The sequence below is a fragment of the Trichomycterus rosablanca genome, chromosome 9 (genome assembly GCF_030014385.1).
Source record: "Trichomycterus rosablanca isolate fTriRos1 chromosome 9, fTriRos1.hap1, whole genome shotgun sequence".
Lineage (NCBI taxonomy): Eukaryota > Metazoa > Chordata > Actinopteri > Siluriformes > Trichomycteridae > Trichomycterus > Trichomycterus rosablanca.
The window spans coordinates 1,382,867-1,399,003 of record NC_085996.1 but is presented as its reverse complement, the minus strand read 5'-3'; the positions used below and the strand labels follow the sequence as shown (position 1 = coordinate 1,399,003).

The window sequence follows — 16,137 nt, the reverse complement described above, 5'->3', positions numbered from 1 at the left end:
CGGTCAGAGAAATGATGACATTTCTGGGTATTGCTGGCTATTCTTCAGCATGGGTAGAGGATTATGCTAGTTTAACGGGACCTTTGAGAGCTATGATTAAAGATACAGGGAATGCGCAATTGCATTGTAATCTTTCGTGGACACAGGATGGCCTTTTGGCTTTTGAGACGATCAAAGGGAGGTTACAGGAGGTTCCAGCGCTAGCGCTTCCAGACTATTCTAGGAATTTTCTGTTGTATGTGTCTACTTCTATTGGGGGTAAATATGCATGTGCAGTTCTTTGTCAGCCAACAGGAACAGGAACAAGCCCTCAACCTGTTTCTTATTATTCTACTGCGTATTCAGAAGTAGAATTGGGGTTACCCCTGTGCTATAGAGCAATGGTGGGAGTTTCTTTGATGTATGATAAAGCATCATCTGTTACGATGGGATATCCAGTGACAATTCTTACCCATCATAGCCTTAGAAATCTTTTGAATTATGGCAAGTATACATTGACTATGCCTAGGCTTAGGGACTATCATAGACTCTTAGAGCAGGAAGATGTCACTGTAGTGAGGTGTGTTACGGTGAACCCAGCTGAGACTTTGCCAACTCCTGAGGATGGTGAACCACATGATTGTGTTAAGGAAGCAGAGAGGTATATGAAACTTAGGTCAGATTTGCAAGCTCTCCCACTGCATGAAGCAGATGTAGAATATTGGACTGATGGTTCTTGTTATCGTGTGGGAGATAAGTTGAGTGCTGGTTATGCAGTAGTGAAAGCCCAAGGAGCTGGATTTGTTATTGAGAAGGCTGAAATAATACTGCAGCCTGCATCTGCGCAGCTTGCTGAACTTGTGGGGCTAACTGAAGCATGTTTGTTGGCGGAAGGTAAGCGAGTGACAATATATACTGATTCCGCCTATGCGCACAATGTGTGTCATTTGTTTGGATCAGTGTGGAAGAACAGAGGGTTTAAGAAAACTGATGGTTCCCCAATACAGCATCATGCTCAAATAATGAAACTGTTGTATGCTATGATGAAGCCCAAGGAAATAGCAATAGCTAAATGTGCAGCACATAAAAAGGATATGTCAAGGGTCACACAAGGAAATAAAGCAGCTGATGAAGCTGCAAAGGCAGTTACAGGAGCAGACAAAGTGGGTGAAGTGTTTCTGGTTACGCATGAAGTGAATTTGGAAGAGAAAATTACACTTAAGGATGTGATTTTACTTCAGGAAGCTGTTCCTGATGTGGATAAACAGTTGTGGCTAGACCGAGGTGCCACCAAGGATTCTACAGGTCTTTGGAGAAATCATGAGGGATTGATAGTAGCACCTCCAGACCTGTTAGGTCTAATGATTCAGGAAGCACATGGGTTGGCTCATGTTGCAAGAGGGGAAGTTAAACGTAAGATTACAAAGGAGTATGGTTTTTGGGCACCATGTCTGCTTGAGCAGATTGATTATGTTATAGGTAGATGTACTATCTGTCTGAAAAATAATGTTCGAAGGGGAGTGATGGTTCCTCCTGGTTATATTCCAACACCGAGAGGTCCTATGCGTGAGTTGGTTGTGGACTTTGTGGATATGATAAAGCCAGTTGAAGGAAAGAGGTATATGTTGGTTGTTGTGGATAGATTTTCACGATGGCCTGAGGCTTGTCCAACCAAGCGAAAGGATGCCCAGTCTGTTGCTAAGTTTTTGTGTAGAGAGGTCATAAGCAGGTGGGGACTTCCAGATCGGATATCCTCAGATAATGGGAAAGAGTTTGTGGATAAAACAGTGAAATTGATTTTGCAAAAATTGGGAATTAAACAGCGTCTTGGTGCGGTCTATCATCCGCAGAGTCAAGGGATTTGTGAAAAGATGAATGGTGTTTTGAAAAATCGCATTGTGAAAATTTGCCAGCATACGGGGTTGAATTGGATAGCAGCGCTTCCATTGGCGTTAATGGTGTGTCGCTCGAGTGAGCTGCGTGAGTTACATATGACACCTCATGAATTGATTACAGGTAGATTGATGCCGATGCCTTGTTTGCGTACAAGTGGAAAGGGTCCAAGCTTAGCCCTTTTAGAGGATGAAATGAGAGCATATGTTGCGTATATGGCTAATCTGCATAAAAGAATATCCGCGTACGTTTCTGACAGGCAAAAGAAAGAGGAGGTGCAGGAGAGACTGGACGAACAAAGGAAGTGTTCAGTGCAACCTGGGGACAAGGTGTTTGTGAAGGTATTTAGAAGAAAGTGGTATAACGAACGTCGTGAAGGACCATTTGAAGTTGTTCGCAGTACAGGAACTGCGGTTCAGGTTAAGGGGTCTCCAACGTGGTACCATTTGTCGCATTGTGTTAAAGCGCCAAGTGAGGAGGTACTAGATTCACAGAGTCAGGAAGTTGAAGGTTCAAGAAAGTTAGAAGGGAATGTTGTGGAAGATAATGTGGAAGATAATGTGGAAGATGTTGATGGGAGTGTGCATGTGTCTGATGATGTCAGAGATGACTCTGCAGTTAGTGAGCAGGAAAGGAGATTTGGAGACATTGATTTTCAACATGTCCCAGGAACAGCAGAGCTTGTTCCTGAGGAGTGTGAAGCGCCAGAGGTTACAAAGGGAAGTGATTCTGATGCAGGAGAATGCAGAGACACAGGTAGACAAAGGAGTCCAAGACCAGCTAGGAAAAGGGTTAGACCAAAGCGTTATGACGACTAGAGTGGTAGGAACTTCAGGGAAGTGTAATCTTTCAGCACTGAATGATTCTGAAAGTATGAGTGTGTTATGTTTAACTACGGTAGCGCCTCAGATGGTGACAATGGTGTCAACTCTTAAGAAGAAGGTAGTTAGAGCCAAGTTAGGGGGAGCAGTTTATCTTCCCTGTAAATGCTCGAGGTTTAATGTTGGTGGTAATAATTCGCCTGTGTGGAGCGATAGTCGTGGTAAAGAAGTGTTGCTAACAGGACCTGAGGTTGATACTGTGCCTCTTGATCAGAGGAAATATATTTTGCTGAATGATGTAAGGTGGTTGACAGTCAGTGATGATTGTACACTTTTTGTGAGAAATATTACTAGAGAAGACCTAGGGGAGTATACATGTACTTATTATGAGCCGGAGTTTAAATTCATTCCTTTGGTAAATAGTTGGAGAGGAGGTTATATAACTCGTAAAGTGGTGGTTATGATAGTAGATTTGAGTCCTGTGGAGATGTTTACGGTTGCTAAGAGAATTGAGGAGCAAGCCACTACAGCGACTACTCTAGGGGTAAATAGAACACGGATGAGGAGTATTACTTTAGTTCCGGAAACAACTAAGAGTGTTAATACATCAGTGGAGATTACTACTGTAGCTTCGACTTTGAAGGGAATGGAAGCTACTACAGTGATGGTGAAAGCATCTACTTTTGTCACTTCTGGAAATACTACAAGTAAGGTTGATATAAGGGCAACCTTTGTTAATAATTCGGTGACGACGGTGTTGCCTAAGACTTTTGTAAGAGTGACTCAAACACCTGACATGACAACTTTGAACTTTAAGGAAGTGGAGAATATAACTCAGAAGCCTATGTTGAAGTTAAAGCTTAGTGTAAATAGTAGTAGTAAGATGTCTGAATCTGGAAAGCAGATGGAGGAAGAGAAGGGTGTAGATTCATCTGTGACAACTCAGAGGACTGTTTTAGATGTTAAAGATCAGTTCTTAGATTTTGACTGGACATCAGAAGAAATGGCTGACCAGTACCGTTCATTACAGAAGAGAGAAACTAAGTGGAAGGCATTTGGATTCGATTCTTCAGTGTTACAAATCTCAGACCCATGGGCAAGTAGGAATTTGTGGTTTCAGCAATTAACTCATTCAGTAAGATCAGTTAGACGACTGAATGGTCCATGTATAGTGAAAGTTCCAACGCCTGGGACATGGCCTTCAATTTTGGAAACGGAACCAGAGCCGTTGCTTTCTATATGTCAATACTATGTGCTGTCATGGTTATTATTTCAGCAGCAATCAGGAGGAGATAGATTGATGGCTTTGTCAGTGCATTTGTTTAGACCTAAGAATAATTGTTCTTGGTTGAGAGATTTGCCATATGTGAATTTACTTGATCAACATGAGAATGTGTTGACAGCGGTTCCTGATGAAATAGAGGTAAGATCTGTTGGAGCTAAAGATTGTTTTTGTTCAAATGAAACTAGTAAAGGAACTAAAATGTTTATGGGAATATCAGATTGTGACAATTATATAATGGACTTGGGTGAGCGTAAGCAGAAGGCTAAGAGTGATTTATTTAAGGTGACTTTTTATATGCCACACCTCAAAAGGAGTAGGACTTTGATGGTGCGGAATCAGATTTTGCCTGGAAATGTGACTATAGGAAATTTTAAAGATATTTGGTGGGTTTGTGGTGATAAAGCTTATATATTTCTGCCATATGGATGGATAGGATGTTGTTACATGGCAACATTGAAGCTGCCATATGAGGTTTTTACTGTTCAGAGAGGTGAAAGACCGGATGAGAGCCGATCTGAGGCTGTTTCTGGAAGTAGAAAGAAAAGGGACATGGCACAATTTCATAATCTAGAGGCCTACCATTGGAGAATAAGTATAGGAGAAAAGTGGGGTATAGGCTTATTTCCATGGTATGGTGTGACATTTTTAGCAGATCACATTGATAATATTACCTACACCCTACAGGGTTTTGCGAATGAAACTGTGAGAGGATTTGAATACTTATCAAATACTCAGAAAAGTCACAGATTGACGTTATTGAAACATGATATGGCTCTTGATTACATTTTGGCCAAACAGGGTGGCCTATGTGTAGCTTTGAACTTGACAGGAGATGCCTGTTATACTTTGATTCCTGATAGTTCAGATAATATGACTAGTGTTATAGATGCATTGAAGAATATAAGGGATGCGTTTGGAGCGTCCGAAGGAGCTGGATGGTCTGCGAATGCTTGGTTGCAGCAGAAATTAGGGCCATTGGGAGCAGTGTTAGTTCAGATTTTGGTAGCGGTTCTTCTGTCATTATGTGTGATGTTTTGTTTTTGTACGTTATTATTGACCTTTGCGAAGGCTATGATAATGAGATGGGTAGGTGTTGTGATGCCTGGTGATAGGATGCAGATGCCTTTATTACAAGGGATTGACATGGATGATGACGGAGAAGTAGTAATGGAAGGTGAACTGATGGAGACATATCCATTTTGAATATGTAATCTCATTATGGTCTTCTTGTGTGGATGTGGTCCCAGCATTTGTTTTAGTTATTTTGTTTACTAGTTTTGCTGTTTGAGTGATGTGATTAGGGGGAATATGATAGTATGATAGTATAAGTTTTACATTTATGTATGATGTTTTAATTTTGCATCTGATGTTTTTGCAAAAGATACTGGTTTGTTTGTTTTTTTCTTTCCTTTTAGTATGAAAGGGGGGAGACCACTTTTTGGGTGATTGATTAGTCGAGGACCCTGATGTGCTGAAGGGGTTCATACAGCTCACATGAGGACAATAAGAATGGACTGAAGGACTCTGAACAAGGACTCTGTGATGAATGTCAAGATTCAATACATCATCAAGACTGCATGGAGTCACATGGAGAGTCAATGCTGCTGAGGAGCTGCAGTGTGATACATTCTTATGTCTTTCTTATGTTATACTATGCAAATAGATGTGTGCTGTTATAATTGTAGTATGTAATTATGAGTACTTAATGTGATATTATGTTGTTTTTGGGGGTATTAGTCTTTAATGGAAAAATGTTCAGTTATGAGGTAGGTACATTGGGGACCTCAGAGTTTTTTGTTTGTTTCTCGATGGATTAGGGACAGATTGATTAATAGGCAGGGACAGGTCCTTATTGACGGTCCGATGGGTTGACCAGCCGGAATTGGGACATTATTGATTTTCTTTTCTGAGGTTTTCGAATGTATTTGCTAAAATCATAATCTTATCAAATATAATAGTTCCACTTTTAGTTTGGGGTACAATTGGACGTGATCCTTTCAAATAGAATGGTTCCTCTTTTAGATTCTGGGGGAAAATTGGACTGGAATACAATATGTGGCCGCCTGGGGCAGAGGGGTCGCGAGTGAGTTTTTTCCTATCTTGATTGATTGATTGATTGATTGATTGATTGATGGTCATTTTAGAAAGACAATACTGCCTGATAGGTTTTTTCACTCCCGCATTCCATAAAAGTCGCTAAATGCTGCTTTTAGGTTGGAGATATATATATATATATAAGTGGAACAGGTATTATGTTATGTTTATATCCATTATTTACTATGTTATTCTTTGGATTATTGAGACTAATTAGTCTCAAAGGGGGGAATATGATGTATCTGGAAGTTTTATATGAAATATTGTATTCAGTAACCTCTGTTAGAACATATTAAGTTAGTGAGTGAGATCCATTTCTCTTCAACTGGTAGTTCTGTTGAAGATATTTTGCTAAGGGCCAGTATGTCCCCTTGGGGCATTCTCACATCTGGGTTGCATTATTTGTGAGGCCTTGCTGGCGCCATGGGTAATGATGAAGACTGTGTCTCATCTATAGGAGATGGTTGATTAATGTATACAATCCTGGTGCCTGGTGACCCCTGAGGAGATCAGATTTCTGTTGGGGTCGCATGGGGCAGTAGGCAATCTAGAGCTAATGTTTTTGGTAGACAAGAGGCCACAGCACTCTTTCTTTGTGTTTGAATGCTATTGAAAACAGATGTGCTGTATGTAAATTACTGGGGTATTTAAACCTAAGGTTGGCGTAAGGAAGGCAGAGAGCAGCAGATCCGAACACAAGCTCTCTCCGGACAAAGCCAGGCTGTCCGAGCGACACTGCTATTATTCTGTAATAAACTTCTTAATTACAAATAAGCTGTGTCAACGGAGTCGTCATTTCCTCATCAAACACCTCATCGCTAAAGCAAGACAAAAGACACTTCAAGATTAAACACTTTTGTATCTGTTGTAACATTAAAACGTCCATCATCAAATCTAAAGAAGTTTTCTACTTTTCTCCCCAAACTCTGAGGCACTTTTCTAAAACTCTGCTTGAACCAGATTAAATCATTTGTGCTTCCTTTAAATGAGTTCAGATCACATCGTATAGTCACGTTATCTCCACTCCTCTCTGTCTGCACCTGAATCTCAGAGATGTCAGAAGTTTCCACTGAAAAATGAAAAATCCTATTAGTGGAATGAAATAATGAATCTGAATCATTATTATTGATGAACACATGAAAATAAAAATCTAACTCACCAGCTGTGAGGAAACAAAGAGCAGCAAACAGAGAGATCATCGTTCCTGTTGAGACGAGGCGTCACTGAGGTCTGAGGAACTCGTACTAGTGCTCAGTATAAAACCAGCCCCAGTGTCACATCTGATTGGAGGATTAAAACCCTCTCATTAGAGAGTCAGAAGTCTGATCCTGCACATGGTTCGGTTTCTGTGGGTGTGACCTAACCAGCTAAAGAAGAAGGAAGAACAAAGGTTGATATATAACAGCAAGGGAAGATGCACACAGGTGGACTGTATGCTACCCAGAAGAGGTAACCTGAAAGAGATTGGAGCGTTAAGGTGGTGATGGGGCGGGTGTAGTGGTGGTTACAGAAGCAAGATAACTGGGCAACAAACACAAAAACGCTCAGAGATTCAGCAAGGAAGATACTTCGTGTGACATCCGGAAAGAGGTAAATACCAGAAATATAGAAGCGCAGAACAGTTTTAAGAAAGAGGAACTGTGATCTATAAAGAGAATGAGAACATAGACAGGAGTACATGTAGATATGATGTGAGGGTAAGAGAGTGGTGGCAAAGGTGAAGGAAGAGGCGTATGGTAAGCTGTATGAGAAGTTGGACACTATGGAAGATAAATATGGCGTGTCCTATATGACCAGACAGAGGAATAGAGCTGAGAAGGACATGGAGAGTGTACTGAGAAGCTGGTGAATGAAGGAAATAAGATCAGGAGAAAGCTGAATCATATAGCGATAGTGAGACAGGAAGTGACTGGATTAATAAGGAGGAAGCGATGGCAGCTATAAAGAGATGGAAAGGCAGTTGGCCCAGATGATAAACCAGTGAAGGCATGGAAACGTTTAGGAGGGATGGCAGAAGAGTTTTTAACTAGATTGATAAGCAAAATCTTAAATGGATGCCTGAGGAGTGTAGAAGGAGCATTATGTTAGGTTAGGGTTGGGGTTAGGTTTGGGGTTAGGTTTAGTTTGGGAAAAGCTTAAGGTTGGGGTTAGCTTTAGGGTTAGATTGGGGTTGGGTTAAGGGTTAGATTGGGGTTAGGGTTAGGTTGAGGTTAGGGTTATGGTTAGGTTTAGGGTCAATGTTAGGTTTAGGGTTAGGCTCAAGGTTAGATTGGGGGTTAGGTTTAGGGTTGAGTTAGCTTTAGGGTTCAATTGGGGTTAGGTTTAGAGTTAAGTAGAGGGTTAGGTTTAGGGTTGGAATATGTTTAAGGTTAGATTAGGGTTAAGTTTTGGGTTAGCTTTAGGGTTAGATTGGGGTTAGGGTTAGGGTTATGGTTAGGTTTAGGGTTAGGTTTAGGGTTGGTGATAGGTTTAGGGTCGGTGATAGGTTTAGGGTTAGGTTGGGGTTAGGTTTAGGGTTGGGGTCAGCTTTAGGTTTAGATTGAGGTTAGGTTTAAAGTTAAATTGAGGTTAGGTTTAGGGTTAGATTGAGGTTAGGTTTAGGGTTAGGTTTAGGGTTGGGACTAGATTAGGGTCATTGTTGGGTTAGGTTGGGGTTAAATTGGGGTTAGCTTTAGGGTTGGGGTTAGCTTTAGGTTTAGATTGGGGTTAGGTTTAGGGTTGGGGTTAGGTTTAGGGTTGGGACTAGATAAAGGTCATTGTTGGGTTAGGTTGGGGTTAGGTTTAGGGTTGGGGTTAGCTTTAGGTTTAGATTGGGGCTAGGTTTAGGGTTAGGTTGGGGTTGGAGTTAGGTTTAGGGTTGGGATTAGCAGGGTTAGGGTTAGGTTTAGGGTTGGAGTTAACAAAAGATAAATGATGAATCTGCTTCATCCATATGTCAAGAACTTAGGTATGATTTTTATATTCTATTGATTAGTTACACTGTGTGTGAAACTGTTTGTGTGTTTCTATGTTTATGAGTGTGTGTGTGTGTGTGTGTGTGTGTGTGTGTGTGTTTATTAGCATGAGTGTTTTTACTTTAATGTTTCCAACCACAGTTCTGATCATTTGAGCTCTCTCTTCACAGCTTAGCTGCTAAACCACACCATGCTCTCTGCACCATTTCTATAAACACACACAAACTTCACACCTCTGACAGCCTGAACGTTTCTCAGAAGCACCACTCACACCTCGAGAGAATGAACAACTTCAGTCCATCCAAGGGTCACTGCTGGGTCCTGAGGTGACTCTTATTTATTCATCTTAAGGCCAAGAGGGATGAAAATAAATAAAGAAATTGATGATGTGTCCACACACACACAGCAGTACATGTATCTTCTATTAACAGAAATACAGCCAGTTATGCTCTTTCATACTGATAAAACATTTGTAAGAGATAAATAGTGCAGCACAGCCACATGGGTCCTAGAGACCTGGGTTCAATCCTTGGAACCTCTGAGCTACTAATGCACTGCCCAGAAAATGCTGAACAACTGTATTTTCCCTTTAGTTTCCATTTTCAATTCCCTACTGTGAGGTAACCAAGGGGGCAATTACTTTTTGCACTGTGCACCCATGTACATTTAAGAGCAGGAGACAGTGGCACCATTTCCTGTTGAGTAAGTGACAGGAAGAAGCAGATGAGTGCAGCGAGACTTCATCAGACCAGCGTCCACGTTCATCATTAACACACTCATCCACACGGTGGAGTCCAAGTTCAACCTCTTATCACTCAGCACGGTTCTTCAGTAGGAGTTCATCCTGAGAAGCAGCAGTTTAACGCAGCTACAAATAACTCGTTCTGGATTAATTATGATAAATACACTGATCAGCCATAACATTAAAACCACCTCCTTGTTTCTACACTCACTGTCCATTTTATCAGCTCCACTTACCATATAGAAGCACTTTGTAGTTCTACAATTACTGACTGTAGTCCATCTGTTTCTCTACATACTTTGTTACTCCCTTTCATGCTGTTCTTCAATGGTCAGGACTCCCACAGGACCCCCACAGAGCAGGTATTATTTAGGTGGTGGATGATTCTTAGCACTGCAGTGACACTGACATGGTGGTGGTGTGTTAGTGTGTGTTGTGCTGGTATGAGTGGATCAGACACAGCAGTGCTGCTGGAGTTTTTAAACTCCTCACTGTCACTGCTGGACTAAGAATTGTCCACCAACCAAAAACATCCAGCCAACAGTGCCCCGTGGGCAGCGTCCTCTGACCACTGATGAAGGTCTAGAAGATAAGCGACTCAAACAGCAGCAATAGATGGGCAATCGTCTCTGACTTTACATCTACAAGGTGGACCGACTAGGTAGGAGCGTCTAATAGAGTGGACAGTGAGTGGACACGGTATTTAAAAACTCCACTCATACCAGCACAACACACACTAACACACCACCACCATGTCAGTGTCACTGCAGTGCTGAGAATGATCCACCACCTAAATAATACCTGCTCTGTGGGGGTCCTGACCATTGAAGAACAGGGTGAAAGCAGGTTTAAAAAGTATGTAGAGAAACAGATGGACCACAGTCAGTAATTGTAGAACTACAAAGTGCTTCTATATGGTAAGTGGAGCTGATAAAATGGACAGTGAGTGTAGAAACAAGGAGGTGGTTTTAATGTTATGGTTGATCGGTGTATGCTCCAAGTTTACATCATGAACCTAAATTGGGTTTTCTGTTGATTAAACTCATAATCACTGATGTGTGCACTAATGCTAAGCTCACACTACACGATTGATCAGTGATAAAGGAGTGGATTTGACTACGTGGCCAGCAGGGGTCACTGTACTGTTTAGCAGAGTGAGTTGGAGGTAAATAAATATTTGCCAACAGAGTCTGCGATCGATCACTGAACCGCTCAGATCGAGGCGTTGAACAGTTCACACACAGCGATCGAGAGCCGATTTTCAAGCCCAGAGTAAGCGCCGATTTGCCTCCGAGCTGGCACATCTGTTGGCGACCTGTCAGCAATACTGTGAACTAGGTATAAGCCTAACCTCAAACCTTAATCCAAAACCCTTAATCCTGATCCCTAATCCCTTACCTTAACCCAAAACCACGTCTTTAGCGGGGCACGCTTTCTACCACAGCCTGAGCCTGATGAGAAATAAAAACACAGTTCAGTTCTTAATGCAGTGCAGTTTATTCATCAATTCACACAGGACAGTTTGTACAAAACCACACTTGTCTGTTTGTTTGTGTGTGTGTGTGTGTGTGTGTGTGTGTGTTTCCACCAACAAAACTGACCCTCTGCTTTGGTTTCACTTCCTTTAGCATCAAAAACCACAGCAGCAGAACTCATACTTACTTTTATTATACCAGCGAATCTTCAGTCATTTTCCATTGACAGAAATAGAAACCGCAGCTTTGTTTACCACATTATTCACAGCAGATAAATACCATCCAAATACTACCTACACTTAGGTAAACAGGGTAACGGGTAAGAATGAGGGTTGGGGTAAAAGTTCAGGTATACATTTCCAGACATACAGAATTCAGGGTCCAAATATATTTTAGCATGCAACAAGTGTAAGAAGTAAATCACCGTAAATTACGTTGTAAAACATGCTAGCAAACCCATAGTTCCGAATCTCATCTCTGCCATGCGGCTGGGTGGCTACATGAACCTGTTGGCTGTTGTTCACACAGGGTGGGAAAGCCGGACCAGATTTCCTAATAACCGATGCAGCTACGACCTCTGCTGGCTGATTAATGGCGCCTGCACAGAGTCGAGGAATAATGTGGACAGGGTGTGGCTCTCCATACACAAAGCTGATCCACATATGAACTCGCCAGTTGCATAACAGTGGTGGCGGTGAGGCTTGAACCGGCAACCTTATGATTACTAGTCCAGCATCTTAACCACTAAGCTACCACTGCCCAATTCACCACTTCACATTACTGGAGCAGAAGCACTGTACTTCATGAATGCAACAGATGAAAACACTCAATGGAGGCTCAATGGTGTGCAACTCCGCCAGCTACTCAATCCACCAGTGATTTACAACTCAAATGCTCACCAGATGAACTCGAGACAGAACACGAGACAGTGCCTGTGACAGCTACAGCATCCAAATGATGCTAAATTAACAATTAATTACCTGCATACTTACATTACTTGACATATATTGGTTTTTCTAAAATAGCAGAATAAAAATGTCTTCTAAACAGAAACAGCTCAAGGTAAATAATTACAATAAATTTTAATAAAATTAAACACACTTCACTGCCTGATTAAATTGTTTTTAATACACAGTCGTTGGTTAAATGAGAGAATAATTGATCACCTTTATCTATCGTGTTTTAACCTGAGCATAAACATCTTGATGGTTCTTCTCTCTGGATCTTCTGGGGGAGGAGGAAGGTTTCTTAGTAAACTTCAGAGCTGCATAATTCAAGTTTTCTTCATCCACGACCTGATACACAACAAGAAAAGCCATTTTAAGTGCCTGTCATATCAACAACTGATGGAAACTCTGACAGATCCTGAGTGGTAGAAGTTTACTTCTCATTTTTACATCGTTATTTGTTTGGGGGGGATTTGAGCATTTCTGAATGTGTCCACCACTAGGTCTATTACGATTACGGCCTTGTTTTTGAGGGAAATGGAGGTTTTTGGCTGACACATGTTTAACATGGACGACTTTTGAACTTTTTACATAAGTAAACCAAAATGCAAATACTACTAAATGTTGTCCACAGTGTCTATTCGACAGTTTCTCTAAAATGACGAGACATATTAATATATTAATTTTAACCAATGTGGACTTTCAACTAACATTCATAAATAACACCATTACTTAAATACAAAGATCCAATAATAAATAGAACTTATTCATAAGAAATTAAACATTTTAATTATCTAGGTCCATTTTGGCAACTACTTGGGTTGGTATTATAATTATTATGATTATTATTAGTAGTAGTATTGTTATTAAAGTTATTTTTATTTTTGGAGACCCCTAAAAACATGAAACAGTTGTAAAAAAAAGGTTTTATTATTATTATTATTATAAAAATAATAATATATTAACAAATGATAAGTATTATAATCATAATAATATTATTGGTGACCTCTAAAAAATAATGGAGCAGCCGAAAGAAAAAAAGGGAATTATTATTATTTTTATTATTATAATTATTATTACCATTGAAATAATTATTATTAACACTATTATTAGTATTAAAAGTACTATTAGTATTAACATTATTATTATTTTTATTGGCAAGCCCTAAAAAATACTGGAGCAAGTGAAAGAAAAAAAATTGCTATTATAATTAATATTTTTTTTTTTTAAATAATAATAAACTTACTATTATTATTTAAATTAATATAACTATTATTAACATTATTAGTAGTAGTAGAGGTACTATTATTATTAATATTATCATTATTGGCGAGCTCTAAAAAATACAGGAGCAGCTGAAAGAAAAAAAAAGAATTGTTATTATAATTATTATTTTTATTTTTAAAATAATAATAAAATTATTATTATTATTTACATTAACATGATTATTATTAACATTATTATTATTAGCAGAAGTATTATTATTATTAATATTATTATTATTATTATCATTATTGGCAAGCCCTACAAATACTATAGCAGTATTATTGGTGAATCCTAAAAAATACTCCTAAAAATCCTAAAAAACTATTATTATTATTTTTTTTATTATTATTATTATTATTATTATTATTAAATCATAATTTAGTTTTCTGGCAGACATGTGGTGTTTCAGCACAGTGGAGCGTTTACTTTGCCGACAGTTGAACTGTTAATGTAGGTTCTGATCACCACAGAGGTACAAAATACTTATAATAATAAACAATAACATATTACCTAAATAAAACCACTCACTGATGAGAACAGAACTGAATATTACAGCATTTGTTACTCTTAGTGCCTCTATTGAACCAATTTTATTATAAATTTCATCTTTATAATGTAATAATTAATTAAAATAATTAAAATTAACATGTAGGTGCTTTATATTTTGCACAGGTTCTTACTGGTTATAAATGTTCTACAGAAACACCACATGGTATTATTAAATATGTTACCATATACTAGATCATAATAAAATTAAACATACATTATTAGAGCTCTAGAGTTTATAAATATGTAAATCTGAACAAAAGACAAATCTGTCACATTTGCATAAATATAAACTAATATAAAAGTAATAAAGCCTGATTTACCTGATTTGTGGGACTTGGATGAGTGTTGGAAGCACCTTTATAGAACAATAATAAACAGGTGTAACGTTACCTGTACTAAACTTATTATAAAATAAATATAAAATTAATAATGAATAAAATAACGAACCTTTCTTTTGATTTCTCAGTAAAACTCCAACCAGGATCAGAATTATAATCACTAATATCACAATTAATGTGGACAGGGCAATTACTTTTACATTAACTTTAGCTCCATTTCTGTTCTGATTCTCTTCCCGTGCAGCACCAGTACAGAAGTATTTTCCATCATGAGAAGATTGAAGGTTCCTCCTGAGTAAAGTGAAGCTACAGTTGTGTTCAGGAGAACCAGCCTCAGAGATCTTCTCACACCCATCACTGCTTTCTGAACACCGGAGTCTGAGAGGTTCTCTGTTCTTCCTCTCGTCAGCTTTAAAATGAATTATTAATGCAGATTTATACATCATTCTGACTTCAGATTCACACTGGAATTAGTTATGAGCATGTTTGGAGAGTAGAGCTTCATACCTTCAACCACCAAAATACGTCCAGATATGAAATCAGCTGCATTATTCAGCATCTCTGCACAGTAAAAGGTTCCTGAATCCTCTTCTTTAGTTCCAGTGATGCTGAGTTCAAGCCCTTTTTCATCTGATGTTAATTTGAAGCGTCCATTATTAAATCGTTCTAGTAATCTGTAAGAATTCATAATTTTTCTACCCAAATGCTGAGGCACTTTTCCAAAACTCTGCTTGTACCAAACTAAATTCTCTTTATTTCCACCGCTCGGGTTTAGATCACATCGTATAATCACATCATCTCCACTCCTCACTGTCTGCACCTGAACCTCAGAGATGTCAGAAGTTTCCACTGAAAAATGAAACACAAAAGTAAAAAATCATATTAGTGGAATGAAAAAATGAATCTGAATCATTATTATTGATGAACACATGAAAATAAAAATCTAACTCACCAGCTATGAGGGAACAAAGAGCAGCAAACAGAGAGATCATCGTTCCTGTGACTCATCCGTCACTGAGGTCTGAGGAACTCGTACTAGTGCTCAGTATAAAACCAGCCCCAGTGTCACATCTGATTGGAGGATTCAAACCTGTGCACTGATCTGATTGGTCTGCAGTTTTAAAATACTGGTTCAGCACTAACTTCTGACAGTTACATGCTAAGAAGACCAAGCTTAGGATTTTGGGCCAGTGATAGCTCAGTGGTTAAGGTACTGGACTAGTAAACAAAAGGTTGCCGGTTCAAGCCCCGCCACCACCAAGTTGCCACTGTTGGGTCTCTGAGCAAGGCCCTTAACCCTCAATTGCTCATTGTGTAAGTCGCTTTGGATAAAAGTGTCTGCTAAATGCTGAAAATGTAAATGTAAATGGTACCAACTCCATACAGGGTGCTGATGACATTCCTGTTCATCCTCTGTGTCCTCTTTGACTCCCGTTCTTACCTTTGAACCTCACATCAAATCAAGGACCAAGTCAGCATATTTCCATACGCTCAGTATCGCACGACTCTGCCCTATGCTCACTTCTAAAGATGCTGAGGTCTTGGTACACACCTTCATCACATCAAGGTTAGACTATTGCAAATCCTTGTTTTTTGATCTAAAATCCTGCAGCCAGACTCCTGGTCCTCAACAAGAGATCCGCACACATCACCCTCGTCCTTCACCAGCTACACCGGCTACCGGTGACTAAACGTGTCCATTATAAAACCCTACTGCTAAACTTTAAAGCTCTGCATGGCCTCGCACCAACTTACCTGTCAGACCTGCTCCATCCATACATCCCATCTCGCAAA

The 16,137-nt window shown here is 39.5% G+C and overlaps 1 protein-coding gene across 1 annotated transcript; it reads right to left on the bottom strand.

Moving 5' to 3' along the window:
* Positions 1 to 12,415: 12,415 nt before the first annotated feature.
* Positions 12,416 to 15,335, bottom strand: LOC134320936 (uncharacterized). Its single transcript, XM_063002577.1, has 5 exons — positions 15,296 to 15,335; positions 14,851 to 15,192; positions 14,453 to 14,752; positions 14,326 to 14,360; positions 12,416 to 12,538 (listed from the first exon to the last, which is right to left on the bottom strand). The coding sequence occupies exons 1-5, from the start codon at positions 15,333 to 15,335 to the stop codon at positions 12,416 to 12,418; spliced, it is 840 nt and encodes a 279-aa protein (XP_062858647.1).
* Positions 15,336 to 16,137: the final 802 nt, after the last annotated feature.

What these genes read in the sequence shown, in the direction of transcription:
- LOC134320936 (XM_063002577.1), bottom strand. Translation starts at nt 15,335, where the DNA reads ATGATCTCTCTGTTTGCTGCTCTTTGTTCCCTCATAGCTG. An exon ending in ACGTATTTTGGTGGTTGAAG is followed by an intron (nt 14,753 to 14,850) that starts GTATGAAGCTCT and finishes TTCATTTTAAAG; the next exon opens with CTGACGAGAGGAAGAACAGA. An exon ending in ACTGAGAAATCAAAAGAAAG is followed by an intron (nt 14,361 to 14,452) that starts GTTCGTTATTTT and finishes TGTTCTATAAAG; the next exon opens with GTGCTTCCAACACTCATCCA.